The sequence below is a fragment of the Panthera leo genome, chromosome E2, assembly GCF_018350215.1.
Source record: "Panthera leo isolate Ple1 chromosome E2, P.leo_Ple1_pat1.1, whole genome shotgun sequence".
Taxonomy (NCBI): domain Eukaryota; kingdom Metazoa; phylum Chordata; class Mammalia; order Carnivora; family Felidae; genus Panthera; species Panthera leo.
Genome location: NC_056693.1, coordinates 42,740,000 through 42,767,501, shown reverse-complemented (window position 1 = coordinate 42,767,501; position 27,502 = coordinate 42,740,000). Strand labels below are relative to the sequence as shown.

At 55.1% G+C, this 27,502-nt stretch overlaps 2 protein-coding genes across 2 annotated transcripts in view; one reads left to right on the top strand and one right to left on the bottom strand.

Moving 5' to 3' along the window:
• Positions 1–10,394, top strand: part of ATP6V0D1 (ATPase H+ transporting V0 subunit d1) — a 38,992-nt gene extending 28,598 nt beyond the window's left edge. Inside the window, exons 3-8 of the mRNA XM_042917678.1 lie at positions 4,030–4,208; positions 5,664–5,743; positions 9,117–9,194; positions 9,322–9,498; positions 9,608–9,685; positions 9,787–10,394. Coding sequence (XP_042773612.1) covers positions 4,030–4,208; positions 5,664–5,743; positions 9,117–9,194; positions 9,322–9,498; positions 9,608–9,685; positions 9,787–9,948 — 754 coding nt within the window. The 3' untranslated portion in view covers positions 9,949–10,394. The remainder of the gene's footprint in view (positions 1–4,029; positions 4,209–5,663; positions 5,744–9,116; positions 9,195–9,321; positions 9,499–9,607; positions 9,686–9,786) is intronic.
• Positions 10,395–10,975: 581 nt separating this feature from the next.
• HSD11B2 (hydroxysteroid 11-beta dehydrogenase 2) lies at positions 10,976–16,515 on the bottom strand. Its single transcript, XM_042917677.1, has 5 exons — positions 16,132–16,515; positions 12,531–12,743; positions 12,222–12,407; positions 11,977–12,114; positions 10,976–11,799 (listed from the first exon to the last, which is right to left on the bottom strand). The coding sequence occupies exons 1-5, from the start codon at positions 16,394–16,396 to the stop codon at positions 11,378–11,380; spliced, it is 1,224 nt and encodes a 407-aa protein (XP_042773611.1). The 5' UTR covers positions 16,397–16,515; the 3' UTR covers positions 10,976–11,377.
• Positions 16,516–27,502: the final 10,987 nt, after the last annotated feature.

The window sequence follows — 27,502 nt, the reverse complement described above, 5'->3', positions numbered from 1 at the left end:
CCCATTAGCAGAACCTGGGCTTGGTAACCTGCATCATCTGGGAGAGGTGAAGTCCAGTCTTTCTTATGTACCAGGGGCTCCAGTGCCACCAACCTGGAGTGGGTAGCTGGAAGGCAGCTTTGTCCCAGGACAATGGCCTCAAGTGCCCATAGGCCTGTTAGCATACCTGCCATTCTCCCCAGAACTTTTTGTAGCATGGGTTGCAGAGGCATGGTGGTTATCCTTATCCTGGTCCTCTAGCCCTCTCTCTCTACATCCACTGTTTTTGGGTCATAGCACGGTCTATACAGGCTGGGGCTCTAGGCCTGCCATGATTTCTGGGTCATGGGCTAGACCTGGCTCCTGCCTTGCGGGAGAGCCAGCAGTGATACTGACTAAGGGAGAGCACACAGGAGCTCTTTAAGGCCTAGAAGGCTTAAGTCAAGTGGGAAGACCCAATCAGGCTTCTGGGGAAGAGCAGGATTTTAATGAGAAGGTCAGGGCCTTACTAGCTCTGCTATGGGCTGCATTTTAGTTATCCTGATTAAAACTGAGAAACTGAGGCTTGGCAAGTTGTATGCTGAGGCCATAGCTTAATATCTCTATTCCCTTTCTGCCCTAGGCAGGGCTTTGCAGGACTCTGATGTGATTAAGCACAGATACTGTTATGAGCAGCCTCTGCTGGGAGCTGTAGGATAGACAGACTAGCAGAGGTACCTAGTCATCTTGGCCTCCTCACCAGTGCTAGGCCAGCCCCTGGCGCCAAGACGATAAGAATGTGGAAGCAAGCCATGCTTCTCCGGCAGGTGGCGCCAAAGGGCACAGCAGAAGAATGGGGCTTGGCTGGGGGCTCTGAAGACTTCTTGGAAGAAGGGGCTTCCTAAACCCCAACCCGAGACTTCTATGGGCCCAAGCTGAGTCTTAAAGGCACAGGGTGAGGGAGGGCCTCTGGGTAGAGGAATACAGACTCCCTACTCCCACCCCACAAGGGCCTCTTTGGCCTGGCGGGCAGCCGCCTGTCCACTCCCCAGCTGTCTTCCTCTGGAGGGAGACGCTGACCAGCTGGAACCTCATTCTCTGCTGTTGAGGCCAAATGAGGGGAGGACTGGTGGAGTGGCTTTTTGGGGGCAGGGAGGCAGCTGTTCAAGCCAGGCGAGGAGGAGGAGGATGTCCCTGTCTGCTGAAGGCCTTGGCCTTGGGGGGGAAGCAAACAGCCTAGCCAGCACCATCTCTGCCAGGCCTGCCCTGCTTCCTTTCTCCCAGGAAAGAGGATTTGGGCTCTCATTGGGCTGGGGAGAAAAGCAGGGGCTGCTTCTGCAGTAACCTCATAGTTGACTCAGGGAGAAGGAAGAGCTGGGTCTGGCACAGGTTTATCCAGTGCTGGCCTAGACTGGGTTAGAAGGGGGCCCTGGAAGGTGCTGGGAGTATGTGATCGTAAGTGGCCCTTAACTGGCTCGGCATTTTCCTTGGTACCCAGACTGGACTTCTAGCAGGAGAGGCTGGAGGCAGCTAGGAGGTACTACTACTGGCCCCGACATTTGCTGTCAAGGCTGAGAAGTGACTCACAGCTGGCCTGTTCCACATCATTGGAGGGACAACAGAAAAGCCAGATGGTAGAGTCTTCCCACGGGCTCTCCTCTAAGTCCAGGCCAGGACCCTGAGGAGTACCAGGGCCTCCCCTGAGCCCTGCCTCCAGCCCCATCCCCAACATAAAAGAATACCCTGGGTTGTGGGCAGAGGGAGTGGGGAGATTTAGAGAAAGAACACTGGCTTGTGGGGATACCTCTGAAAAGACAGAGCTAGATGGGGAGTGCAGTGCCAGGGCATGGGGACCCTAGAAATGGGACATGGAGGTCATCTGCCTGATGGTGTGACAGGGCCGAGTGCCTATACTCTCTCTTACTTCCTTGGATACTGGGTTTGGTGATGCTGGTGGCTGCGGGGTCAATCAGATAGTATAGGCCTAAGAGGGGTACCCTTCTCCCTGTCCCTGTCCACAAGGTTGTGAGAGTGGAGAAGAGCATCCTCAGGCCAGGGACAGGAGTCTTTGTGGCTGTCTCAGAGAACAGGAAGACTGGAGTGGGGCTGGTTGGGGTGCAGGTAGAGGACTGCAGGAAGTGACATGTAGCATAGGTCCTGTGGTACATGAGATTCTGGAGGCATTGGGAACAAGGGATGCTGTCCAGGGTGGAGGGGATGCAGGCTCTGGCTGGAGGCCAAGGCCCAGAACTCTAGTGAGCTTTTTCTGAGGTCCCTCTGCTCTGCCAGCTCTGTCAGGTTCGGGGCAGAAGGCTGGCCATTGGGCTTCTTGCCTTGCAGCTACAATGGGCCCCGCCTGAAGCCCTCAGTTTGAGAAGGGGAGGGCCTGTCTCTTCTCTGTGCACATCCTGTCACTGACCCAGCCGGTTTGGGGGCGGAGAGAGGGCAGCTGCCTGGCCCCAAGCCCAGAAGAGCAGAGGTCACAGCAAGGCGCTGGGCTGGGTGGGAGCTGGGGGAGGGTGCAGCAAGCAGGGGGAGTAGGGGGTCAGGTCAGGACTGGAGCTGTGGCTTTTTCTTCCTGTCGCCTTCCTGGAGGGCCTTGTGGGAGCTCCCCCAATAGCTGGCCCTCTGAGTTGAGGCCTGGGCCACCCCTTTCCCTTTCTTCCCTTGGTATTTAGGGCCACTGCCCACCACGGGTCTTCCATGGACAGCCTCAGCGTTGGGTGCTTAAAATACTTTCCCAGGAGAGGGGCCTAGTTGTGGGCCACCCAAAAACTAGGGCAAGTCCTGTGCTAAGTGCCCATTCAGGGCAGCAGCCTGCACCTTAGCTCTGACCCTTCAGTGGTGCTCCTCCCCACAGGCCTCATCCACTCGTGTACCCTGAGTTCATCACTGGTGACAGGCTGGAGGAATGTTGTGGTTAATGCCACCTGACTGTGCCTGGGGCCTTCCTCACCGCCCCCCCCCCCCCCCCCCCCCCCCCCCCCGCCCCTGGCTTCACCCCATTCCCACGTAGGTGACTAGACAGAGCTCTGCCCCGGCTCCTTTGTGCCATTGTCTTAAAGTTCGGAAGCAGAGCTTGCCCTGCCCCTTGCCAAGTCTGAACCGGGAAGCTCCACCCTCCCCAGCTCCACAGCCCCCTCTGCTGCCCATGTGCTATCCAGAGCGGAGAGCCGAGGAGCTTAGGCCTAGGACAACTTGAGCCCAGCCTCCCTATCCAGGCCTCTGGGTCCCCTCTAGGCCTCCTGCGCGGATACCTGGCCTAGGCCTCCGGCTGAAGGAGGAGGCGGTGCTCTGCCTTTGGAGTGGAACTGTGCAGGGCAGCTATCTACCTGCTCCATCTCTGCCTGACCTGGGGCCTTACTCTAGAGGGGCCCTCCCGCTAGCTCCTTTCTGGCCTTCCCTTTTTCTCTGGCTTCTCCCCACCCTACTCTTCAGCCTTTCCTCCCCTTGCCATCTCCCCCTCCCCACATCCCCACCCAGCAGCCAGAATGACTCTAACAGGACTGTAATACTCCCTGCTTACATCCTGCTAATGGATCTCTAGTGCTCAAAATGCAGTCAGGACCCTCAGCCTGGCTTGCAGGACCAGCGACCAGGCCCCAGCAAGCTAGGAGCACTGCCCTGGTTCCCTCCTTCTGCCAACCCTGAGCTGTGCTCAGTTCCTCGAATGCGGCAGGCACTCGGTGAATGCCTCCAGGCCTTTGCACACACTGTTCCCTCTTCCCAGAACACAATTACATCTCCCAGTTTTTTCATCCCCAGGCTGGCCTTGCACCTCCTTCTGTGTTCCCTGCCAGAACTCTGTTCACACCGTGGGGTAGTTACCTCTTCCCAAACACTCGAGGGGCGTGAATCTGTGCCACACTCCCAAGGGAGGGGCCGTGTGATGTCTCAGACTCCTGGTGCTGGAGTAGGGCTGCAACCGGGCAGGGAGGTGAACCAGTGGTGCTGGTCAGCAGCACCATTGAGGTGGCGCTCTTTGTTGAGGGTGGCCTGTGCAGGGTGGGGGCAGGGTCACAGTGCTGGGCCAGGACTTCCAAACCCCCTGCTGTTGTGTGCCTCCCACAGTTACAGCTACATGATTGACAACGTAATCCTGCTTATCACGGGCACGTTGCACCAGCGGTCTATCGCCGAACTTGTGCCCAAGTGCCACCCACTAGGCAGCTTTGAGCAGATGGAGGCTGTGAACATTGCGCAGACACCTGCCGAGCTCTACAATGCCATTCTGGTGGACACGCCCCTGGGTGAGCCACTGGGGTGGAGGGGGGAGGAGGTGGACACCGCCTCCAAGTGTGGGGTTTGTGGACCCCTGGGTGGTGGGGGGGTGATACTGAGCCATAAAAGAAGGCTTGCCCCTGCTGCTTACCTTTATGTTTCCCTTAACTTCCCTCCCATTCTGTTGCCCTACCTTCAGTTCCTTTCCTGTTGCTTTTGCTGGGCTAGGCAGACTACCACCAGGGCCTGATTCAGACCATGTAACTTTGTGAAACTGGCCAATTTCTCAGAATGCAGAGAAAGGCTGAGCTCATGGAGTGGGGAGAGGCCCAGGTCCCTCAGAGTCTTGGGACTCGAACACACTGTGGCCCCAAGCTGGGCCAGAGTGGCTGGCTGCCTGTGAGGCAGAGGAGGGAAGCAAATAGCTTCACTTGCCTCCACAGAACAGGTCCCAGGGGCCAGGTCAGGCAGTGTCCAGCAGGATGCAGGGTTCGTGTCAGAGGCCAAGAGAGGAAGGGGAACTGGGAGCTTCCTGCAGGGCCCCACCTAGGCAGTGCTGGCTCCTGCCTATCTTGGAGGCTGGGGAGAAGGCACTAAGGCCGTCACCAGCTAGTGCCCTCATAGCCACAATCTTTGTCCCCAGAGCACCACCTCCAGGAAGCCTCCAGGGTTAAACACTGGGTTCTAAGTTGCACTTGTTCCTGTACTAAGAGTTCTGAGCCCTACTTGCTAGGCCTATCTGCCATAGACTCTTCCAGTAACTCTGAGCTAGTTCTGGGCTATTTGTGGTTTCTCAGTTTCTCCATTTTTATTTTATTTATTTTATTTTATTTTATTTTATTTTATTTTATTTTATTTTATTTATTTTTTTTTTTTTGCTCCCTCTCTCCCCCTAGTTTCTCCATCTTTAAAGAAGAGACAGACTAGAGAGTCTGTGGGCCCCTGTCAGGGGAGGGAGCTCTATTCTGTTCTGGCCTCTACTTTCAGCCTGACAGTGGCCCTCTGGGTCCCTGGTCCAGGCCCACTCAGCTCATTCCTTAAGAAGTAGGCTGGTTTTCCAAATGTGGGCCCCAGGCCCCCCCTGGGGGTTACAGATACATGGGCATCAGGCCCCAAATCCACAGCTGCCCCTCAAGAAAGGAGGATGTCATGGCCTCTTATGCAAGTCTGTCTTTGGCATGGTCTGAGCTTGGGTCTGCCCCAGAGGCGATTAGATCATGTTATGGCTGGCCGCCTCCTTTATAAATCAGTTTTAGGAGCAAGGATGCAGGAGAAGCTCAGGTCAGTGTACATGGCCCAGTGTATTGCTTCTGCCACTTGCAAGGCAATTGCCCAGGCTGGTTCGGGAGGCCCCCCACCCCCTGGCCAGCTGGGCCTTGTGACAGGGGCCCTCTATGCCCTGCAGGGGTGGTTAAACAGCAGCAGGATTCTTGCCTAGGCTGAATCTAGTCGCCCACCCTCACCCCCACGTCTTTCTTTCCCAGCGGCCTTTTTCCAGGATTGCATCTCAGAGCAGGACCTTGATGAGATGAACATCGAGATCATCCGGAACACACTCTACAAGGTAGTGCCCTCATCAGAGGTGGGGGCTGGCCTGTGGGCAGGGGTGGGGCCACGGTATGGTGGGCTCGTGGTTTATGTGGGGTGCTGGGACAGGACGCAGCTGCACCAGGCTTCTATCCCGCAGGCTTAACCTTATCCGCAGGCTTAGCCACTTTCTGGCTCCCATGATGGGCGCAGGCTGCATGGAACAGGTTCTCCATCTCGTGGCGCCTGCGGCAGGCCCTGATAAGATCAGCAGGAGTGGCTGGTGCCCCACAGCTTGGCCTGTCAGAGCTGGCTCCTGGATGGCCACTCCCCCTGCATCCAGGAGGGTCACGGGGCCGCCACCCAGGCCATAGCTTTCAGGTTTACCCCACCTAGACTGTTGCCAGCAAGGACAGGCATTTGAGCAGAGGCAACAGTGTGCTTAGTTATGATGGGGGGAGGGACCCAGCCAGGTGTAGCCAGGTCACCACATCCTTCTCAGGTTCCTAGGCCTAGAGCCAGTGCCACGTCACAGCATCCTTATCTCTTAACCACTTTCTGCTTCACCCCTGACTATGGCACAGGTTGGTGACCCCTGGAGACAGAGTGAGCTTGGGATTCCTGGGTCAGCACTGCCCTGGCCCAAAGAGGTTAGGAGCAGGGCTGGGAGCCAAGGAAGGGGGCCGGCCAGGGACCAGTGAAGGACATTTGGGACAGACTAGGCTCTGGGCACAGTGAGGTACTGATGGGCTGCAGCCAGGAACATGGATCAGCAGTAGGCAGGCCCTGAAGGGGGACTGAGTATAACCTAAGTCACAGGCCCTGCTGACCTAACCCTGAGAACATCTGGCAATCAGATCTTTACACTGAGTGTCTTCTCCTGCCTGAGTTGGAGCTAGGTGGCTGACACTCAGCTGCAGCCTGAGAGGCTAGGCCTCCAGTCTCCCTCCAGGAATCTGGGCCAGAGTGCAAGGGGAGGTCTGGTAGTAGGTGAGGAGCCTGCATATGTTGCAGTGGTGTGGGCAGGGGAACAGCCCATGCAGAAGCAAGCATGGAGCATGGGCCAAGTGACAGGCAGTTTGCCATGGAAGTGCAGGTTCCAGATAGACAGCAGGAGACAGGTCTGGAAAAAGAGGCAGACACAGGATGAAGTCACCGAGGGCCTAGAGTGCCAGGGCAGAGTTTGAACTGTATCCTGTGGGCAGGGTCAGCCAATAAAGGTTTGCAACAGGGCAGAGTATCATCAGAAAGCCCCCTCTGGCTACAGTGTGGAGCATGGAGTAGAGGGGAGAGACTAGAGGTAGGAAGATCGTCAACTTCTTTAATCGTCAGGATCACCCTAGGAGCTAGGTAGGCATGAATATCTGAATTGGTAAGATGAGAAAACTAAGGGCTCAAAGAAGCAGGGTGGGTTGCCTGAAACCACTTGCTATACTCTGGCAGCACTGGGATCACACCTGGCTCAGCCTGTTTGCAAAGCACGTGCTCTCATCTGCCCCGCTAACAGGGAGGCAGGCCAGGCAATCAGCCGAGAATGTGCATGCGCACATGATCTGAGTGCTCCTGCCCGCCCAACTGGCCTGCTGCCGGTTCCCTGCCCTGAGACAGGGTGAGGGGTGCGGCTGTCCCCCTAGCCTCACCCACACCCTCACCGGGCCTGACTGGTTCTAGCTGGAGTCACTGGCGAGGGCTGCCGGACACCAGCTCCGTAAACACTGATCCGAGGCTGAGGGCGCCATGCCAAGACTGCCCGCTCGACAGGCAGTGTCCCAGCCCAGTGGCCACAGATGGGAGATTAGATGGACCCTCAGCCGCCTGGCAGGCAGGAACTGTAGGCAGCTGGTACAGCAGCCATGGACTAGCAGGCTCCAGGGGACAGGGTGGGGATGGGGAGGCAACCTTGGTACCTGAGCCTTTGAGGTCTTGCCAGTTTCTTCAACTGCCCTAACTTCCAGAAGAGAGTCTGAGCCTGTCCCATCATCTCCTCTGAGCCTAGGGTCAGCCTTTCCAGGGATTGGTATAGCTCAGTGAAGGCTGGTGGCTTCCCCACAGATTGGAACTGCAAGCCCCACTGGGGCAGGCCTCGAGATTTGGGCAGGCCATGGGGAACTTGGCCTGGCCATGGGGAAGAAAGTGGCTGGGGACAGTCCTAGAGGGACTGAATTACCAGTGAGCCATGGTAGGATTGGCAGCTGTTTCTACCACCCAAGCCCTCTGATTCCTGGGGATGTATTATGCTGGGGTCCACTCTCCCCTTCCAGGCTTCTTCCTCTCTGACCTGTTCTAGACTTTTGTTTCCTGTGACCTCAGTGGTCACCACAGGCCTTCTGAGCACAGCTTGCCCAGTGCTGCTGGCCAGGCTATGCCTGTGCTCGTGGACTCCTGGGTTTCATCTCACCTCCTCCCTTGGGGGAGCAAAGCCTGTGGCCCAAGTCAGCTTGTGGTGGGTAGAAAGGTCTCTGAACCTTGGAGATCAGACCTTGGTACTGAAAGCTTTCCAGGCCTCCTGGCCCTGAGCCCCAACTCTGAAGAATAATCTCTAGCCTGTGGAGCCAGAGTCCCTGTGACCATGCCACCAGAAGGGACTCAGGAGGATCTGAGTGAAGGGAGTTCCCCAGAGGGGCCACAAGACCATCCCCCCCCTCTCTTGACACAGAGAGGTTTGGGGAAGGAAGCCTGTGCCTAGCCACTTTTATGAGTGAGTGCTGGGAGGAAACGAGGGACTGGGCTGACCTGTCTTTTCCTCATGCCCAGAAGATCCAGTTTGCCTGGGCAGGAAGTGCTCGTTCCCACCACAGCCCATGTGTCCAGCCATTGCACTGCAGGGCTGACGTCTGTGCAGGCAATAACCATTCCTCAGCAGGAACTGAGCTGACATTTGCTTCCTGCTTCATGGTGCCTGGGAGCTGCTTGGGGGATGGAAGGAGTTCCGTGAGGTGGGGTGCCAAGAGGGGCCAGGGCACCCAGTCCAGGCCACTTCCATGAACTCTCAGGAGTAACCTTCCTTCACTAGCTCATCAACATGTAGTTTTCTGAGGCTGAGGAGGGGAGGTTTGGGGGAAAGGCAGGCAGAGCAGCTGGGGGCAGACAGACCCCCTCTCTGAGCCTGGTCCTCTGCGGGATGAGGACATAAGGGCACGTAGGGGGCACTGCACCATGAAGCCGTCAGTAGGTCAGAAATTGCTCTATTGCTCCTGGGTGCAGTGAGGCAGCCGGCCAACTGATTAATAGTTGGAATTTGCAGATGTTTCCGAGGTTCTGACATGGGGGCTTCCCTGGCCAATTGATGGGTGTGATGTATGGACTCACCATGCAAGGGACTGGGGAGGGAAAGAGGCAACTGTGAGGAGACGGCTTGGCAAGTCCCCCAGCTCCCTGCCTGAGTTGAGCGAGCCCCATGCTCTGCGCAGGCCTACCTGGAGTCCTTCTACAAGTTCTGCACCCTACTGGGCGGGACCACAGCCGATGCCATGTGTCCCATCCTGGAGGTGAGTGCTTGCCCACCTTCCTGCCCACTAGTCCCTGGTAGCCTGGGCCTGGGGGAAGCCCCGCCAGCTGACTGGCTGCTGCCTCCTTCCCCCTCCCTCTCGCCTTGCCTGTGTACTGGCCCCACAGTTTGAAGCCGACCGACGAGCCTTCATCATCACCATCAACTCCTTCGGCACAGAGCTCTCCAAGGAGGACCGTGCCAAGCTCTTTCCACACTGCGGGAGACTGTACCCAGAGGGTCTGGCCCAGCTGGCTCGGGCTGATGACTATGAGCAGGTCAAGAACGTGGCCGACTACTACCCGGTGAGTGCCCTGGCCACAGGATGATGGGCGGGCATACTGGCATCTGCATCCCCACCCCACACCCAACAGTGCCCTTGTGCTCATGCTTCCCATCCCTTTTCTGGGCCAGGAGTATAAGCTGCTCTTTGAGGGTGCAGGCAGCAACCCCGGAGACAAGACCCTGGAAGACCGATTCTTCGAGCATGAGGTGAGGGGTTGCTCACCTGCCTGTCATAGGGAGGGGTTGGTGGCCCAGGCCTGACTCTGCCATCACGGCCACCTGCACACCACGTCTGCCTCTCTCTATAGGTGAAACTGAACAAGTTGGCCTTCCTGAACCAGTTCCACTTTGGTGTTTTCTACGCCTTTGTGAAGCTCAAGGAGCAAGAATGTCGCAACATCGTATGGATTGCCGAGTGCATTGCCCAGCGCCACCGCGCCAAGATTGACAACTACATCCCCATCTTCTAGCGCCCTGGCCCGAGGCTCCCCACAAGTGTGTGTGTCTGCGTGTGCTGTGACCAAGCCCACAGCTCACATGCCTGCCCTGGGGGATAGCACATTGTCCTAGTGGCTGCCGGTATTCCTGACCCTCCCTGGGATGGTTCTTGGGCCTGAAAAGGGGCTGGGCACCTGTTCCCCCTACCAAGGTTGGACCAACTCCCCCCCCCCCAAAAAAAAGGAGGCCCCCTCAGCCCTATGTTTACAGCCACTGACACGCCTGAGAAGCATGTGGTCACTTTGTGTGCTTCCCTGAGAACCCCTGGGGCAGCGTGAGCCTCCTCTCCCTTCTGTGGGTCACCCGCAGAGCCAAGGCCCAGGGGAAGGATAGAGTGTGTCCTTGGGGCATAGGGGAAATAGCTCTGCCACCCTGTCCCTCAGCTCTGCCCTCTGAGACAATAAACTGCCCTCTCTAAGCCTGGCTGTCTGTCTCCTTTGGGTGCCATCCTTGTCAAGCCACCCCCACTCCAAGCTTTCTACCTCCTTTGCTGGCCCTCTCTCTGTGCTTTCAGGTTCTGCAGGATGGGGGAAGTCACTGGAGGCTCACACAGGGCTGTGGAACTGGGTGCTGGCCCTAGCGGGCCACAGATCTCCCTGTTTGCCTCAATGAGCCCCACTGCACCCTAGTCCAAGGGCATTACCCCCATTTCACTAGGCTGAAACCCAAACCTGTGGATAAATGACCTGCCCACAGTCAACGAACAGGAAAAGGTATGAAGCACAGAATCTTTGTCCAGAGCCTTGGCCCATGCTGACCACCAGGGGTTCCCCAGGCAGTTCCCAATCTGTCACACAGTCATAGACTGGCACTCAGACAGTCATGCCCTCCAAACACAGCATCTCCCCCATTCTAGGAGAAATAAAAATTTGTCTTTATTTAAAAGGTGGCAATCAGGCAAGTAGGGTATGGAACCTCCTATGGCTAGGGGGGTTTGGGGTGGGTGGTCGGGACCCTAATTCTTGAGCCAGTCAAGAATCAGGATTTACCCTTTGAATCGCAGCACTGAGGCACTGGTGCCTTGAAAAAATCCTGAGGGTGGTCCCCACCCCACCCAGTGACTCCTTAGTTTGCAGAGGCACTGTCTGCGGGATCCTGTCAAAGGCTACAGCTAAGTCTTGCACAAAACTCCCCATCCAGTTGGGTTCTCCAAGCTACAGGGTGGAGCCTTGTGCCCAGGAGGGTCTGTGTGGGCTCATGAAGCAGAAGAAAGGCCTGGAGGTTCACTGGGAAGCCTCAGCTTCACCAGGCCTGGCCTGGGGCAATGACTGAGTGGGTAGGGCTGGGGTCCTTTAGGCCAGGCTCTAGGGCAGACTTGGGGGGGTCACAATGGCCCAGGGGAGGGCCAAGGGCTCATGGGACCTTGTCTGCGAGAGCAGCTAGGCCATCTGTGTGCACTGCTCATTGGGCTGTCATGGGGGAAGAGCCTGGGTTTGGGTTTGGGTCTGGGTCCAGGGCTGCATCCTGGGCTGGGGTAGAGCCAGGCTGGCCAGGCCGCAGTGCTCTTGGCAGACAGTGATTGATGAAGAAGGTCTGCAGGAAGCGGCGCCGCAGGCCCTCAGGCAGGTAGTAGTGGATGAAGTACATGAGCCCCAGGCCACGGCCTGGGTAATAGCGGCGGCGTGGCTGAGCTGCCAGCAGTGCGTCGGTGATGGCATCTACAACTGGGCTGAGGTCTGGCAGCGCCAGGCGCAGCGAATGCAGGAACTGCCCATGTAAGTGCTCGATGTAGTCCTCACCGTAGGCCTGGAGCAGCTCTCGGGGCAGGCTGGCCAGCAGCAGCTGTTTACGCTGCTCCCACTGGCCCACATTCTGCACAGACTCTGAGGAAGGAGCCACAAGGTCAGGGTGGGTTCACTTAGGGAAGCCAAAGCCAGACTCAGGTCAGTCTACCTCAAAACCGATCCTTGCCTCCAGACAGAGCCAGGCCCATTCCTTAGACCTGACTCCACCCCAGATAGGAACACACCCACACACCGTATCCCAAACCCGATGCCCACCTGTCTTGAAGCAGCCAGGCTGGATGATGCTGACCTTGACCCCCCAGGGCAGAAGTTCACAGCTGAATGTGTCCATGAGCAGTGCCATGGCCGCTTTGGAGGTCCCATAGGCCGCCAAGCATGGGTATGGCATGTCTCCTGGGAATGGATTGGGAGGGAGGCAGCTCAGCATGGACCAGGGGCTCCAGCAACCCTCCCTGCTCTGCAGCAGCACCTTTTCTACTCCAGTAGGGAAGGGCACTCACCTGCTGGGCTGCCCACAGTCACAATGCGACCCCTAGAACGGCGCAGCAGTGGCAACAGGCCCTTGGTTAGTTCAAGCGCACCGAAGAAATTCACCTCCATGCAGCTGCGGAATGTGGCCACTGGAGACAGCTCCACATCGGCCACTACATTGTTGTGGCCTGCATTGTTGACCAGGCCCCACAAGCCTGAGGGCACGGAGAAGGGGGACAAAGAAAGGAAGCTCAGAGTTGAGTCTGCCCAGCAGCAAACCTCCGCCCATTCACACCCACCCAAGCACACCCTCTCCTGGGGGATCTAGGCCCACTGACCTGTGCTGGTGGTGTGGGCCTTTGTGAACTCCAGTGCTCGGCTGATGTCTGCTGGCTTGGTCAGGTCCAGCTGCAGCAGCCTTAGGCGAGGGGAACAGCAGGCACGCAGCTCTAGGGCACCAGGGCCATCCAACTCCAACACGGTGGCCAGCACCGTGAAGCCCATAGCATCTAGCTTCTTTGCCGTCTCCTTGCCAAAACCAGAGTCACAGCCTGGCCAGGGCAGGGCAGCCAGTGAACTCCCACTGTGGCCCAGTCCAGCCTGAGACAACTCTAGGATCATCCGGGTCCATACAGGATCCAGGCCTCTGGATACCCAGTCTTCAGCAGCCTTCCCTCCCATCCCAGGTCCATCTCTGTAGGCTTTGCCCCTCTGGCTGAGCACTAGCTCTCTTACAACTGTCACCTCCCTGACCCCCCAGAGCTACCCCAAACATGGCTTAATGATTCCCACTTTACAGATGAGGACACTGAGACCTACGAATGCTAAGTTGCTTCCCAAAGTCATTCAGCCAGCAGAGAGTAAGATCAGGACTCTACTGGAGGTCAGCCCGAGACCCAGTACCAGTCCTGGTGTCCTGCTTGCTTTGCTATCAGGTCTAAGCTTGCCTGTGCAGTATTACTGCTCAGCCTCGCTGCCCTTGCCCGGGCTTCTTCCTCTTACCTGGACTAGGCAGCAGCCCCCTCTTTGGTCCTGTCCCATCTTGCCCCCTTGAATCCATTCTCTTACCTCAGCAGCCAGAGGGATCTTTCCAAAACTGACAATATCACTCTGCGGCTGAAAGCCTTTCCAAGGCCCCCACAACCCTGGGGATGAAGCCCCAAGCCCTCTGCTCCCATCATCACAACCTGAGCCCCACCTCCCTTCCCCACCAGCACCCTACTATTGTTCCAGGCTCTAGGCAAGCTGGAGGCTCATACCTACCTCACCACTGACCCCCACTCTTGGAATTCCAATCAGTGGCAACAGTGGGGCATTCTCTGAGCCCCAGACCACTTGCCCCCAGGACAGGGAAGATGATGGATGGAGAAGAGAACAGACCTGCATTTGAATCTCTTCCCACACCCAACAATTGTGACCTGAGGTCAGTTACCACTCTCGGAGACTTAATTTCCTGTGTTTGGTATGTGGAGAGTGGAACCACCAGGCAGAGCCAGAGTGGGGGTCTGATAAGACCCTGTTTCCTTGATTGTTCCCATCCAGATCCTGGCTCTGAGGGTGGCAAGGGGAGGGGGAGGCCAGTGAGAGGAGGCTCTCTGGAGCCTGCCTCCCTGGTGGTCCCACTCACTTCTGGACAGGCTCTGCAGCCCCTCCCCACCTCAGCCCCGCCCCCTCTGCTGAGGCAGAGAACAAAGCTGGGACAGGGGCTGTGAACTAGGCTTTGTGTGGCTGGGGGCCTGCAGACTAAGGCAGTCTGGGCTGGGCTGGGCTGGGCTGACAAGTCCTTCCAGGGCAAGCCTGGCTGGGGGAGGCCAGTGAGCACATGTGTGTCCACTTGCCTAAGCTCCCTACTCTGGAGGGCCCTTCACTGGGAAACTGAGGCCTCCCAGAGCCTCAGCTCTACAGTCCCAACAGTCACCCATGCCTCGCACACCCTCTTGTTTATCTGCACACAGACACCTGTACACACACTTCCAAACTGCCTGCATATTCACACAGGGATTCACTCCCAGGAGACCCCCAGCCACCATCCATGAGCAGATGTGCACACATGGCACCCAGCCACTCAGCCCAAACTCTGACTCCACGGCTGAGCTCTGGATGTAGCCTTGGGCTGTGGTTCTCAGGGGTATTCTCAAGGAGGGGTGGGTAGCAGCTCTGGCAGGCTGAAGACACTGTTCTTAGCAGGTGAGGCAGGGCCTAGTCACTTATTTGTCTTGCAGTCAGTCAGTGAGAGAGGAAACTGCAGAGTGTTTGGACATCGGGAAGCTTGCTGGTCTACTCCTGATGCTTAGCAGGAGTGGGTTGGGCAGGACTCTTCCCCTCCCCCATTGCAGGGCTTTACAACCAGATATGGAGGAGCCCAAGCCTCAGAAGGCATCCCTCCTCTTCCCTCACTCTCCAGCTCAAGGCAAGGAGAAGTAACAGCAGCAGCATGAAGGCCTGAGGGGAGATCTCAGGAAAGTCTGCCCACTGAGTCACTACTACCAGCAGATGGCCCAGATACTGTTGAGGCAACTCACAAATTAGACGGCAGGAGGGGAGCTGCCCAGTCCCTGGGAGCAGAGCTCGCAACCTAGTTCCTGCTTCAGACCAGGAGGGCCACTGTATCTTTCCTTCCTCAATCCCCTAAAACTTCACACTAGACTCTGAATTCAGGTTCCACTCATCAAACCTGACCCCTGCTCTAACTCCACCCTCTTGCTGAAACCCAAAGCCCTAGTGCCACCGGTGTTCCCACCCCACCTCAACAGTCAACCTTCTTGCCTGGCATTCAAGGCCCCTTTTGAGGAAACAACCTCACATCACACCACATCTCAGCAGCCAGGCTGGTTACTGACTGTCCCCTACCCAGGCCACTCTCATTGTTGCCTCAAGCCTTTGTCCCACATCCACACTTTGATCCAAAACACCTTCCACACTTCACCTATCTTGACTCATCATCCCATGCCCAGCTCAAGGATGGCCTCCTCTGAGTTCTCCCAGGTCTGTCCTTGTGATCATACAGGGCCCCCTACTGGACCAAGACCTCTGGGAAGCCACTCTGGTGGTGAGGGCAGGGCTCTGAGAACCTGTCCAAAGCCATGGGGGTTGGGGGGGGAGAGACCAGGCTGCCCCTCCCCCCACACATACAATGGAGCCAGTGCCCCCTGGCCTTTCTCTCCCTCCCCGCTTCCGGCTGGGTCTCAGTGCGCCCCCCCTCCCTTCTGGTGACAGATTTATTCCCTGCTCCAGACAAAGGGAACTCTGCCAGGCAACCAGAGGCACCTGAGTACAGCTCTCCACGACCTCCTTCCTGGGCACTGAAGACCAGGAGGAAGGTGGCATTGTGTGTGCTGGCTGCAGATCTGGAAGGCTACCTCAGCAGTTTGGGGGTGGGTGGCACATTCTAAGAGGCAGCTGAATGCCCAGCTGCCTCTTATGGTGACCTCAAGCTTTTATGGATTCCAAGGACCCCAGCAAACGGGGCGGGGGAGGGGGAGTGGGTGCCCCAACTCCCTATCTAAGCGCCTTCCTCTGGCCCTGGGGAAGAGGAGATGAGGCGTCCCACGTGGGCATGTTAGGCAGAATCCAAGGGGTGACCATCCTCTTCAGTCCCTCAGAGCACTGCCCCCTGCCCCAAGACTGCTCTCTTGGGGAGGGGCATAGCATAAACCTCAGACTCCGGGAGGTTCCACCTTTCTCAGCCAGCAGTTGTTCCTGCGCACCTGCCCACTCCCGGCCTCATTTTCCCTCCAGCACTCCACAGCGGCAGGTAGTTAACCCGGACTTAAGGAGGTGCCTTGCGCTTCCTACTTGGCTCGCTCCCGGCACCCAGGGGAGAACGACACTCCCATTCCTGTGCTGGGGGTCCCGCCTTGCCTTGGCGCGCTAGAGGGGAGCCCTCTGGGTGTCTGGTCCCGCCCTCGAGCCTGGAGTCCCCGCGCTCCGCGCACTCACCGGTGATGAGCACCGCGCGAGTGGCCACCGGCAGGCGCGGAGGGCGCGCCAGGCGGGACAACGCGATCCAGCCGGCGGCGGCCAGCACGGCGAGTGCGGCCGGCGGGGGCAGCAGGCGCTGGCACAGCCAGTCGAGCGCAGCCAGCAGCGCCAGCGCCGCCAGCAGCGGGCGGCCCAGACGCAGGTCTGCGCGCAGCAGCTGCAGCAGCGCACGGGCCGCCACGAGCAGCCAGGCGCCGCCCGACGGCCAAGGCCAGCGCTCCATGGCGGCCGGGCCGGGCTGGGCTGGGCCGGGGCGGGGCGGGGGCCGGGCTGGGGAGCAGGGAAAGGGACTTGAGGCCGGAGCGAGGGGCGCGCCGTGCAGGAGGACACCAGCCAGGGGCGGAAGGGATACTCGCTTTCTCTGTTCGCCCTCGGGCCGAGCTTATAAAGAGCCCCGGGGGCGGGAAGAGGGCGGGGCGGAGGCGGGGCAGGGGCGGGGCTTCCCTCCACTTCGCACCCCGCACCCTCCTGCGGGCAGGTGCCCCCCCTCCCCCGCTCCGCCCCGCCCCCGCGGCCAGATCTGCTTTCTAAGAAGCCGGAACAAAGTCCCGAAGTTGCTGCTAGAGAGGGAGCCGCCTTGCCGCGGACCGTGCCGGGAACCAGGCCAGTCTGTGTAGCCCTAGTGCTTTGCATCTGCTCACCCCTGCGCCCACCCCCACCCCCACGCTGCGAGAGCAGTTGAGCCGCCGCTCCCAGGTGAGCACACCCAGCTCACACTTGCTCAGGACACCTGAGGACAAGCACAACTTCCCTCAGCTTCTCACACTGACAGCACCGCCGCGACCTCCGGGCCTGCCGGAACCCCGCGGGGAAACAGACCGCCCTTACCCGGCCGCCGCAGCCGCCGCGGGCACACGCGCCGCACTCCCACGCCATGCGCGGCCGCAGGTCCCACGCGCACACACACGCCCTGACGCGCGCTCACACCTAAGCTGGCGGCGGCCACAAAACCGGCTTGCTGCGGGGGCTGGAGGGAGCAAGATGACTGCCCGGGTTCTAGGGAGTCTCTGCCCCGCCTTCCCCCTTTCCTTCAGGGCCCAGTCCTGGGGATGCACCAACCCCACCTCCTCCTGCCACACAAGTGTACGTGTGTGGGAGTGCAGGTGTGTGTGCGTTTGTGTGTGTGTTGCGGGGGATGGGGCTCACAGAAAGTGTCTAGGCTTCGCATTACCTCCAGCCCACCCTCCGACTGGTACTTCTAGGACCAGGCCAATGGGGACACCTGGGGAGTCAGTAAGGGCAGCCTCTAGGACAAGGTAATTCCCTGCCCTACTCCCATGATTCCCCAGGTTATAAAATAAGTGCTGTGAATGTGGGTGCATTTCCCTACCTGTATGTATGAAGATCTGTGTTTGTGTGTGGCCCAGCGGCCCCCCATCCTGCCCACCCCCGTGTCTGGCACCCTGTGTTTGGCATCCAAGCTAGGGCTCTGCCAGGCACTAGGAGTTGGTGCCAGCACCTGGCTCCCAGGCCCTATTCTGAGGGCAGTAGGTGCAGCTCATGGCGGAAGGAGTCCCTGCTTCCTGTGGGCCTTTGGACTTTGCCCAGTGCCTCATCTATGCCTGCACTAGGTCCTGGGAGGTCATGGATCCCCCCAGCCCTGTGCCCATTCTCTATCTTAGGTGCTCAGGCTCTGTGCCAGGGCTTTGAGGCAATGCCTCTTCCAAAACCTTCTCTGCCACCCAGGTGTGGCTCCCTGGTGGGCCAGGGGGGTCTTAGGGAGGGGGCTGGGAGCCACTTAAGAGGAGAGGCTCTGGGTGGAGGACTCAATTGCCCAGAGCCACTTCTGTGCCCTCTTATAAGCACAGATGGCAGGCTAGCCCTGGCCCTAGGAGGCAGGACTTACCTGGAGAGGATGTGCCTACCTTGAGTACATGACCCTGTGTGCCTGTATTTGTGTACACTTGTGTCCATGTCCCGTGCCATGACCCTGTATGTGCATGTGAGTACATTTGTGTGTGTTGTGTATGCTTCTGGTGACTCTCCCTCAGTCTGGGTCATCCTTTGGAAAGTCAGGGAAACATTCCTTTTCCAAAATGTGCTGACTCCTATTGTCCCAAATCTATGGCCCAGGCTCACAGGTAGACACAGCATCCTTGGCCTGGCTTCCTGACCTGATCTGTAGACTGTGGATTCATGGGACAACCCCTCCCCCCCACCTCTACCACACACACACACAACTCTGGCACTCTACTGAAAGTCTGGTTATGGTTTTTCAAATTAAGGGCTTCCCTTTGGAGCTGGGGAGGGGGTGTAGAGGAGGAGATGGGGCAGGGGGTCCCAGGCAGTCTTCAAGGTTAAGCCCATGCAGGTAGTACCAGCACTTGCCCAAAGAGGAATTGAAAGTAGGGGAAGTGGAAGTGGGACAGCAAGGTGAGAACAGAAACTGAAAAGCAGGATCCTACACTGTCCCGGGAAGGAAACATGAAGGATTCTGGCTCACTGGGAAGGCTATGATGAGGAGAAAGACTTGCTTAGAGGGGGTATAAGGGAATTGCCTTTGGCTGCATGGTACAGGATGGCTGGGATGGGGAGAGGTGTTTCCGGTTTATCTTCTGGGATGCTCTGCCACCTTGGACAGACCCATCAGTCTTATGTGATTTGGGTCTTTTGGAACAGAATGATCTGCCATGCTTTTATATGTGCCCATCCACCCCACCCCAATTCATCCTACTTCCAAGGCCAGGCTTCCTTCCTAGGATCTATGGTGCAGCCCCCTGCAGCCTCCTCAGCAGCTGAACCCTTACCCCTCATCAGGTGGAGACATTCTAGAAGTAGAAAGAAGGTGGTTCAGGCAGTCATGACTGGGAGGGGCTGGCCCAACCCTGTCTGAGGCCTAGTGCCAGCTTGTGCCTGCCCAGGGGCAGAGAACCAGCTTCTGCCAGAACCAGGAGTCTGGGCTGGTAGGGGCCTCCAGGGAAGAGAAGGGAAGGGGGGGCAGAGGGCAGGAGCCCCAGTAGATAAGGCAGGGCCTGGCAGGGGCAGAGGAATGAAGGGCAACCAGAAGTTCAGAGCCCCTGAGCCACCCCACCCCTAAGCCCTTAGCCCATAGTCTCTCTTAGTCCTGAGTCTGACGCCTCCCTCCCCCCACCTTGGTCAGAAACCTGGTGAGCCAAACCCTTAGATTGCCCCTGGTGCTAGAGGGTCAGGGGTTGGGGAGGGGGGTGGCTGGCAGGCTAGCTCCAGTCGGCTCAAGCTGAGTCTGGCAGCTCACCGGCACCATCTGCTGGCTTTTCCAGGAGGGCGCGGCTCTGAGGGTGGTAGAGTGAAGGTGACTGCTGGATCTGAGGATGGGAGGAACAGAAGCTGGTGCCCGGTGCCGAGCAGCAGTCACCAAGAGTTCAACCTCTGTCCCCTGACCACACTGGAGCTCCTGGAGCCAAGACTCCATTGTTACCTCTTCCTCCCTCGGTGGTGCAGCTCAGAGGCAGCAAAGTCCCAAGGAGGCCCTGCCTGGTGCACTGCTCCCTCCTGGCACTGCACCGCCATCCTCCCAGCACAAGGGTGGTGGAGCCCCTCTCCCTGCCAATGGCCAGTACCCCCACCGGGCCCCAGACCCCATCCCTCCCCATCCTCAAAGATAACAAACTTTTATTGAGTTTCTACTGTGTGCTAGGCCCTGTGCTGTGTCCCCTGGGTGTCATAACAACCACTGGCCTCTCCCACTGGGAGCCACAATGGAGAACTTCTTCCACCTTAATCTGGTACCACTTTCCTCCAGCACTGTTCTTGTGCTGCCCTCTTCTCAGCTACATTTCTCTAAAATAGTCTACAATCACCATCTCCACTCCCTGCCTCCACTCCCCACTCTAGCTCTGCATCATCTCCCCCTCCCAACCTCGCCAAAGGTCACCAGAGAATGACATCCTAGTCCCCAAAAACCTTAAACACACATCTGCTATAGTTAACTTGGCTTCCTCGAAGCCTCTGCCCTGCTGGTCATTCCTCACTGCTCCAAGCCCTTTCTCCTTCTGGCAGCCATGAAACTACTGCTGTTGGGTTTCCTCCTACCTCTCTGGCTCTCCTTCTTGGTCTCTTTCTTGAGCTACTCTTCCTTGTGGATAAGCCTCTGGCTGTGGAGACCTCATGCTCAGGTTCTCCCCATCCCTGCCTCATGAGTTCAGCTTCCTACTCACATGCTAGTGACTCCCACCCTCCTTTCTGGCCAAGTTCTTGCTCATGACTCCAGGCCTGTGTGTCCAGCTACCCCTGGATGCCTCCCCTGAACACCTGTAGGCTCCTTACACTTGGCCTTTATCCAAAGCTGGTGTCACCATCTTCCGTAGTTCTGGCAGCCACTCCTTCCCTTTCTCATCCTGAGTCTTCATTCCATGCACTGGCCTCCCTAGGTTGCATACAGAGGCCTCACAATAGCCCTTTGTAGTAGATATCATCATTATTCTTTTATATTCAAGGAAATTGAGACTTCCAGACACTCAGAAAATTGTTCAAGGTCTTAAACTCAGGTACACTTGAGTTTGAATCTTAGACCATTCCCTAGATTCAGACTCAGCCTACTTGAGTCCAAAGTCTCCGATCTTGAGAACTGTGCTAATGCAGGACCACGTTTGCCACATGTGGCCTCTTACAGTTCATTCTGAGGGCAAAGGAGAGCTGGGAATGGTCTTGAGCAAATGAGATCCCTGTCCCAATTGGCCAGGAAATGGATTTGGGGATGGGGGAAGAGTGGAGGCTGGGAGTCCTATTGCTGCATCAAGACAAGAGACAGAAGCAGAGGTCTGCTTGGGGCAAACCGGGCCCAAGATGCTCATGGACTTGCAAGGGCTAAGCCCAGAGGCAGCTGGATGCTTGTGGTCTCCAGCACATCACTCACGTGGCATGGGAGCCCAGGAGATTGCTGATTCACCTCTGCATGCCCTGGGCATGAAGTGAAATCCCCCTATTTTCAGAGGTACCCCATCTAGGCTGTGCAACTGGAAATCAGGCCCTTTGGTTATCAGGGAGGGGGAATGATGAAGCAGGGAAGCCAGTGGCATCACTTGTATTTCCAGACTGTCATGCACCCTCCTCTGAACTTCTTTTCTTTTGTCTCCAGGATTGAAGGAAGATATTTGGGGATTAGGGCCCTCGAGTTTGGGAGACACTAAGAGAATGTGCTCGGAAGGGTTTTCTGGACCAGCTCCGGAGGAAAGGCAAGCCCCACTTGAGAACATTTGCCAGGAGAGCTTGGCTGACTCCAGGTGAAACTGGCTGTCTTGGATCCTGCAGTGTGGCTTTGAGTTATTCATAATCCTCTGTCATATTTACTGTGTGTTTGTGTATGCCAGTGTTTGTGTTTGTGTATGCCAGTTTTTGTGTTTGGTTTGCTTGTCCTTTATTTTATTTACTATGCTCACATCATCCCTGTGAAGCAGGTACTATCATTATCCCCTTCCCATACATAAGGAAACAAAGCTCAGAGAGATTAAATGACATGCCATAGGTCACACAGCCATCCAAACTCTATACTCCTAACCATCCAGTCACACTGCCCCCCTGGCCTTAAGCATAGGGGGTTGGCAATACCCAGGTGGAAGACTAACAACCTTTTTTTATTTGCTTTTGTATTAGAAACATGTCTCCCAATGGTAGAATTAAGGCAAGTTGTTAAAACTAATTCTGAAACTTGCTTCTTTACAGCTTCTATCACCCCTGATTTAGGCCCTTTTTTGTTTGTTTGTTTGTTTGTTGGCAGAACAACTGCAAAAGATACAAAAATTAGTTGCTGTTGGCTAGCTGGTTTAATTTCTTTGCATATATATAATTCAGCCCCACCCCTGGTGGCTAATACCCCCCTGGGGGAAGCTGCGGCTGTTTTCTGATTGCTGGTGGGGAGGCCTGTGTGTGTTGTTTTTTAAATAAACTGAAACCAGATGGAGGGGAGTTTTGTTCACAGCCTTGCCTACAATTTTCTCCAGCAAATTCCTTGAAAAGCCAACCACCTATGAGTGGTGCCTGTTCTCCTTGGAGATCTCTCACCGCTGGTATGCAAATGGAGAGCAGGGTTGGGATTTCTAAAAGTGAAACAAAAGGAGAGGGAACAGAAGCTCTTGGGTCAAGGGCTTTCGAGAATGCGGGGCCATCCCCCGGTGGAGCCCCAACTTTAGGTCTGCATTTAGAGTTTGTGTCCTCACTCTCCCCTTCTTCCTAGAGTTGGGGGTTGGGCTGGAGGGGTGGAGTCTTGGGCTGGGCAAGAGTCAGAATCACCCTGACCGACCACTTGGTGAAAGTATGGGTTCCAGACCGGCGCATATATTCCATTTGCAGTGCTAACCGCTGGCATGAGACCCCAACTCTCCAGATAGGCTGATTTTTGAGTCAGTGGAGGCAGTTATCTCCTGAAAGGGCCCAAGCCACTCTTGCTTCCATCCCAGGAAGACCAGTTGCTCAAGGTGGTTATCGAAATATTTTTAACCACCAGTCAGGTCTAGGACTTTTGTCATGTCCCTTGAGCACCTCGTTAAGTGATTCCTTGTTCAGAGATGTAGCACGTATACCCACTGATCACAGTGCCAGGGGTTTAGCATTTTTCTTTGGAATGTAAATTGGGTATTGTCATAGTGAGGTATGACCCAGTCCCCTGGCAGGGGAGAACACTTCTTTCCCAGCTCCAAACTTCATTCCTAGCTCAGAACGCTGTTTTTTTAGATTCCGAGCCTTTTCAGATAATTGTGTCAGGTTACATAAGGTTTCAAGATATGAACACTCAAAGGAAATTCCGCTGGGAACAGGCCTGAGAGGTTCCGGCACATAATTTGCTTTCAAGTATTCGAGGAAAAATTCAGGTGTCTCAGGCCTGCACATTTCTGAAATAAAGTAACAACAGCCAACAACTTTGCTCGCATATACCATTCCCCATAGAAGTGAGCGAGCAAAGAGATAGATTTCGTGATGGATGGAAATATCCCTCCCTGGGGAGCACAGGCAGGGCCGAGTGGAGGTCAGCTGCAAAGAGAAGAGCTTTGACCAGGCGGCCATAGACATTCTTACCAGCCCAAGATACCTTTCACTACCCCACCCTCCCCTGCATCTTTGGTAACACATATGGTAAATGCAGGCCTTCAGTTTTCCAAGAAACATAAAATAAAAGCTGAATTACTGGCAGAGAAGCTTTAAAAGCTTTAGTTCCTAGGACTCTGTGGGCACATTTTCCACACACCATGATTTTTATTACATTTGCCTCCAAGGGACGGCCCTGCAGCGGCTCGGTTGCATAAGGTGCTGTTTCCAAACACCTTGTCCCCAAGTAGAGACACAGAATAAGTTTTATCTAGGTCCGAGAGTGTTCTGGAGGGGTGACATCGTGTTCCAAGCTGCACTGGTTATAGTCAACAGTGGGAAAGCTGCCAAAACCTTCTCACCAAGGAAGCTGAGAGAATGTTCTAAATACCGAGCAGTACTTCTTTCTTAAAGCACAAAGTAGTCATAAAAACCACTTAACAAGGAAAAATTAATGGGAGGAAAATGTCCTAAGTGTAGGAAAAAAAAAAAAAAAAGGCTTTGCAAGGGATACGGAAAAAAATAGATTTACTATGTTGAAAGGATGTGGCTATTAATATAGGAAAGTCAATTTTTACACCAAAAATAATTCAACAAGTATCATTTACTTTACAAAAGGCTTCACAAAAGAACTCCTATGAGAAGCACTATGGTTTCCTTCCTTCCTTCCTTCCTTCCTTCCTTCCTTCCTTCCTTCCTTTCTTCCTTCCTTCCTCCTGCCTGCCTGCCTTCATCAAACATCTACTGAGTGCTTACTGTGTTCTAGACTCTGTGCTAGGGAAGCCATGGTGAACTAGATAAACATTGTTCCTCCCCTTGTGGTCTCTCTGGCCAGCTGGAGAGACAGCCCCTAATCAGATCACTACACAATCAAGAAGCCACTGATAGCAGAAGCCAGAGTCCCATGGTGCTATGGGAATAACAGCCTCTTCTATTCTGAGGGCCAGAGAAAGCTTTCCCAAAAGAAGTGATGTTCCAGGTAGCAAGAGCATCCGCGCAAAGGCCCTACTATAACAGCAAGCCTGGTCCTTCAAGGAAAGGGAGGCCATGAGGCCACAGAGGTCAACCGGAGCCAGGGGGCACAGGAGGTCTTGGAGGCTGCTGTAAGGAGGAGGTTTAGATTCTAATTTCATGGTACATGGAAATATTGCTCCCTGGGGAGCAGGGAGAGTCATGAGGATTGTAAGCAGGAAGTAAAATAATCAGTTAGGCGCTTTTTTTATTTTCTTTTCCTTTTTTTCTGACAGTCACAAGCTGTGAGGAGAATGGACTGATGGGGGTGGGGAACCCACAGTAGAGGCAGAAAGACCAGTCAGGAGGTCACTGAGCTTGCCAGGGCAAGAAATGCTGGTGGCCATGGGGACAAGCCAAGTGGAATGGGCCAACTCATCCAAGTGTCCATTGGAAAGGGTGCTGTGACCCAGACAAAGTGAACCCAGAGAACAAGAGCCGTGGCTGACCACATCCCACCCAGGCTAGTTTCACAATTAAAATTTAATTTCATTAGTTGATAAAATGGATAGCATCATTTCCTGGTGGAAAGACAAGGTCGAGATTATATGTATCAATGTCTACTACCAACTTGTGTGCTTGAGGAGTCTGAGCACATTTTCAGCCTTTATCATCCTCATGTAGTAGTTATTGTTACCCTCATTTCACAAAGGAGCAAATTGAGAGCCACAGAGGTTGAGAAATTTGCTCAACTGGTGACTGGCAGAGCTGGGATTGAAACCTGGCAACTAGTGATCTGCCCTGGGACAAGTGGCAAGTGTCAGGGAGCCCATGCATACAATGGGTCTAATTAAGGCTGGGGTGCTGGTTCAGCATAGGGCGGAGGTGAACTGCTTTTTCCCCACTCCAGAGGTCTCTTCTGGCAACGGTTCTAGGAGTCATGTAAACCAGTTTGGAATCCCCACACACATGTGTGCAAGCCCTTAAAATCACAGTGGGGCCTCTTCTCCCCCTGGCCTGGGCTCTTCCACCCTGGGCAGACCTGCCTCGCGGGTCAGGGGCACCCGCTCTGGGCAGGAACAAGTCCTGCCTGAGGGGGTGACTTCTGTCCCAGAAAAATGTGCCTCACGTTTCATAGAAGTTGGCCAAAGGGGGCAGGAGGAGCTGGAACAACACTCCAAGCAAAGGGAACCCTGTGGGAAAAGCCCTGGGGGTGGCAGCAAAGGCTGTGGGTTCCTGGAGCTGCATAATCCTCAGAGAGGGCAGGGATGAGGAGGTGGATACGAGCCTGCCAAGCAGGTCCTTGGAAGCCATGCTTTGGTGTTTAAGTTCATCCCAAAGGCAAAAGGGAGCCCTGGAAGTGTCTTACACAGGCAACTGATAAGATGGTGTTTTCATGTTGAGAAAATTTCTCTGCCATGTGCCGGCCCTGGGAGCAGGCAACATGTTGCTTTCTTCACTAGGTGATGCCCTAGGCAGTGTCAGTTTCTGGACTGGGGACCACACTATGTTGACAGACTCAGGAAGAACATGATCAAACTACCTGTGCTTTTAAAAAGCAGATTTGGCCAGAGGGTGTCCTTTTCTCAGACAGCCTGACCTGGAATCACTCAATCACAGACATTGAGGGAATCTGAGCTGTCACCTGGATTTTTGTTTCAGATAAAACCAGCTTTAATTTGTTTAATGTATGTATGTTTAACCCTACTTGAAACCCACTATATTAGTTTCCTGTTGCTGCAATAACCTATTACCACAACACACATTAAAAACAACACGAATTTTTAATCTTCTATTTCTAGAAGTTTGAAATGGGTCTCAAGGGGCTAAAGTCAAGGAGTCAGCAGGCTGGTTTCTTCTGGAGGTTCTATGGAAAAATCAGTTTCCTTGCCTTTTGTATCTTCTAGAGGACTCCTGCATTCCTCAGCTCATGGCTTCTTCCTCCACCTTCAAAGCCAGTAGTGCAGTGTTGTCATATCTCTTTGACCTCTGCTTTCATCATCATGTCACCTTCTTCCATTCTGACCCTTTGGCCTTCCTCTTATAAAGGCCCTGTGATTACACTGAGCCTATCTTGATAATCCAGGATAATCTCCCTCATTTCTTTTTTTAAAAAATTAATTTATTTATTTTGAGAGAGAGAGAAAGGGAGAGAGAGGGAGGGAGGGAGAGAGACAGTGGGGGGAGGGGCAGAGAGACAGGGAGAGAGAGAATCCCAAGCAGGCTTTGTGCTGAGAGTGCACAACTGGACACGGGGCTCGATCCCATGAACCATGAAATCATGACCTCTGCTGAAATCAAGAGTCAGACACTTAATGGACTGAGACACCCAGGTGCCCTAATCACCCCCATTTCAAGCTCCTTATTTTGATCAAAGTCCCTTTTGCTTTGTAAGGTAACATACTCATAGGTTTTCAGAGATTAGGATGTGGACATCTTTGAAAAGCCATTGTTCAGACTACCACACACTTTAACCAAATAAAGAGAAAGGGGATGCCTGGCTGGCTTAGTCAGTAGAGTGTGCAACTCTTGATCTCGGGGTTACAAATTTGAGCCCCATGTTGGGTGTAGAGATTACTTAAAAATAAAATCTTTAAAAAAAAATAAGGAGAAAGAGTGATAAACCTGGAAACTGGGAGTAGAATGGACTAGAAGTAGGCAGGCAGATGTTAGACAGGAGGTTGGGGCAGAATCAGCAAGGAAGATGCTGGTGGTCTGGGCTGGAGTAGAGTGGGAAGAATGGACACTGGCCATGTTTCAGAGGGAGGATGGCTTGGTCTTGGGGACTGTCTGGGTTAAATGGGCAAGGTCCAGGAGACTGAGAAGATAGTGGTGCCCTTGGGAGGGTCTGAGGGGGAAGAACAGATTTGTGGCAAAGACAAAGAGGGCATACAGGGATGTGTTGCATCTAGATACCCATGAGACATCTAGGAGAGGTGACTGGGAAGCAGGTGGACCCAAAGTCTAGATGGCTGTGACTCTCAGGTTCCCCCTCTCCCTGTGGGCATATATGGGCTTATCCTCCACATTGATTTCTAGGTCATCATCTCTGTTGGACCTGAAAGTTCTCCAATTCCAGGTAAGAGTCATCTTGATTGGCATCTTAACAAGAGAAGTTATCTTGCATTTCTGAGGCCAGAGTACAGAGATATTTATTCCACAATAAGTTTGAGTTTATCAGGACTGGAAACAAGAATTTATATGGTAGAGAGATTCAATCACTTGCACAAGGACTCACAACTGGCCTGTGGCAGAGTAGGAGTTGTTAATGCATGTGGCTCATGCATTTTAGGCATAGGGATGTTTTCTGTCCAGCCCATTCTAAGCTGATAGCAGCCAGCTGCTCACCATTTTAGGGCCTTGGAGATTTCGAAGACAA

What these genes read in the sequence shown, in the direction of transcription:
- HSD11B2 (XM_042917677.1), bottom strand. Translation starts at nt 16,396, where the DNA reads ATGGAGCGCTGGCCTTGGCCGTCGGGCGGCGCCTGGCTGCTCGTGGCG. An exon ending in TCGCGCGGTGCTCATCACCG is followed by an intron (nt 12,744 to 16,131) that starts GTGAGTGCGCGG and finishes TGCCCTGGCCAG; the next exon opens with GCTGTGACTCTGGTTTTGGC. An exon ending in GCCTGGCTGCTTCAAGACAG is followed by an intron (nt 11,800 to 11,976) that starts GTGGGCATCGGG and finishes CTCCTTCCTCAG; the next exon opens with AGTCTGTGCAGAATGTGGGC.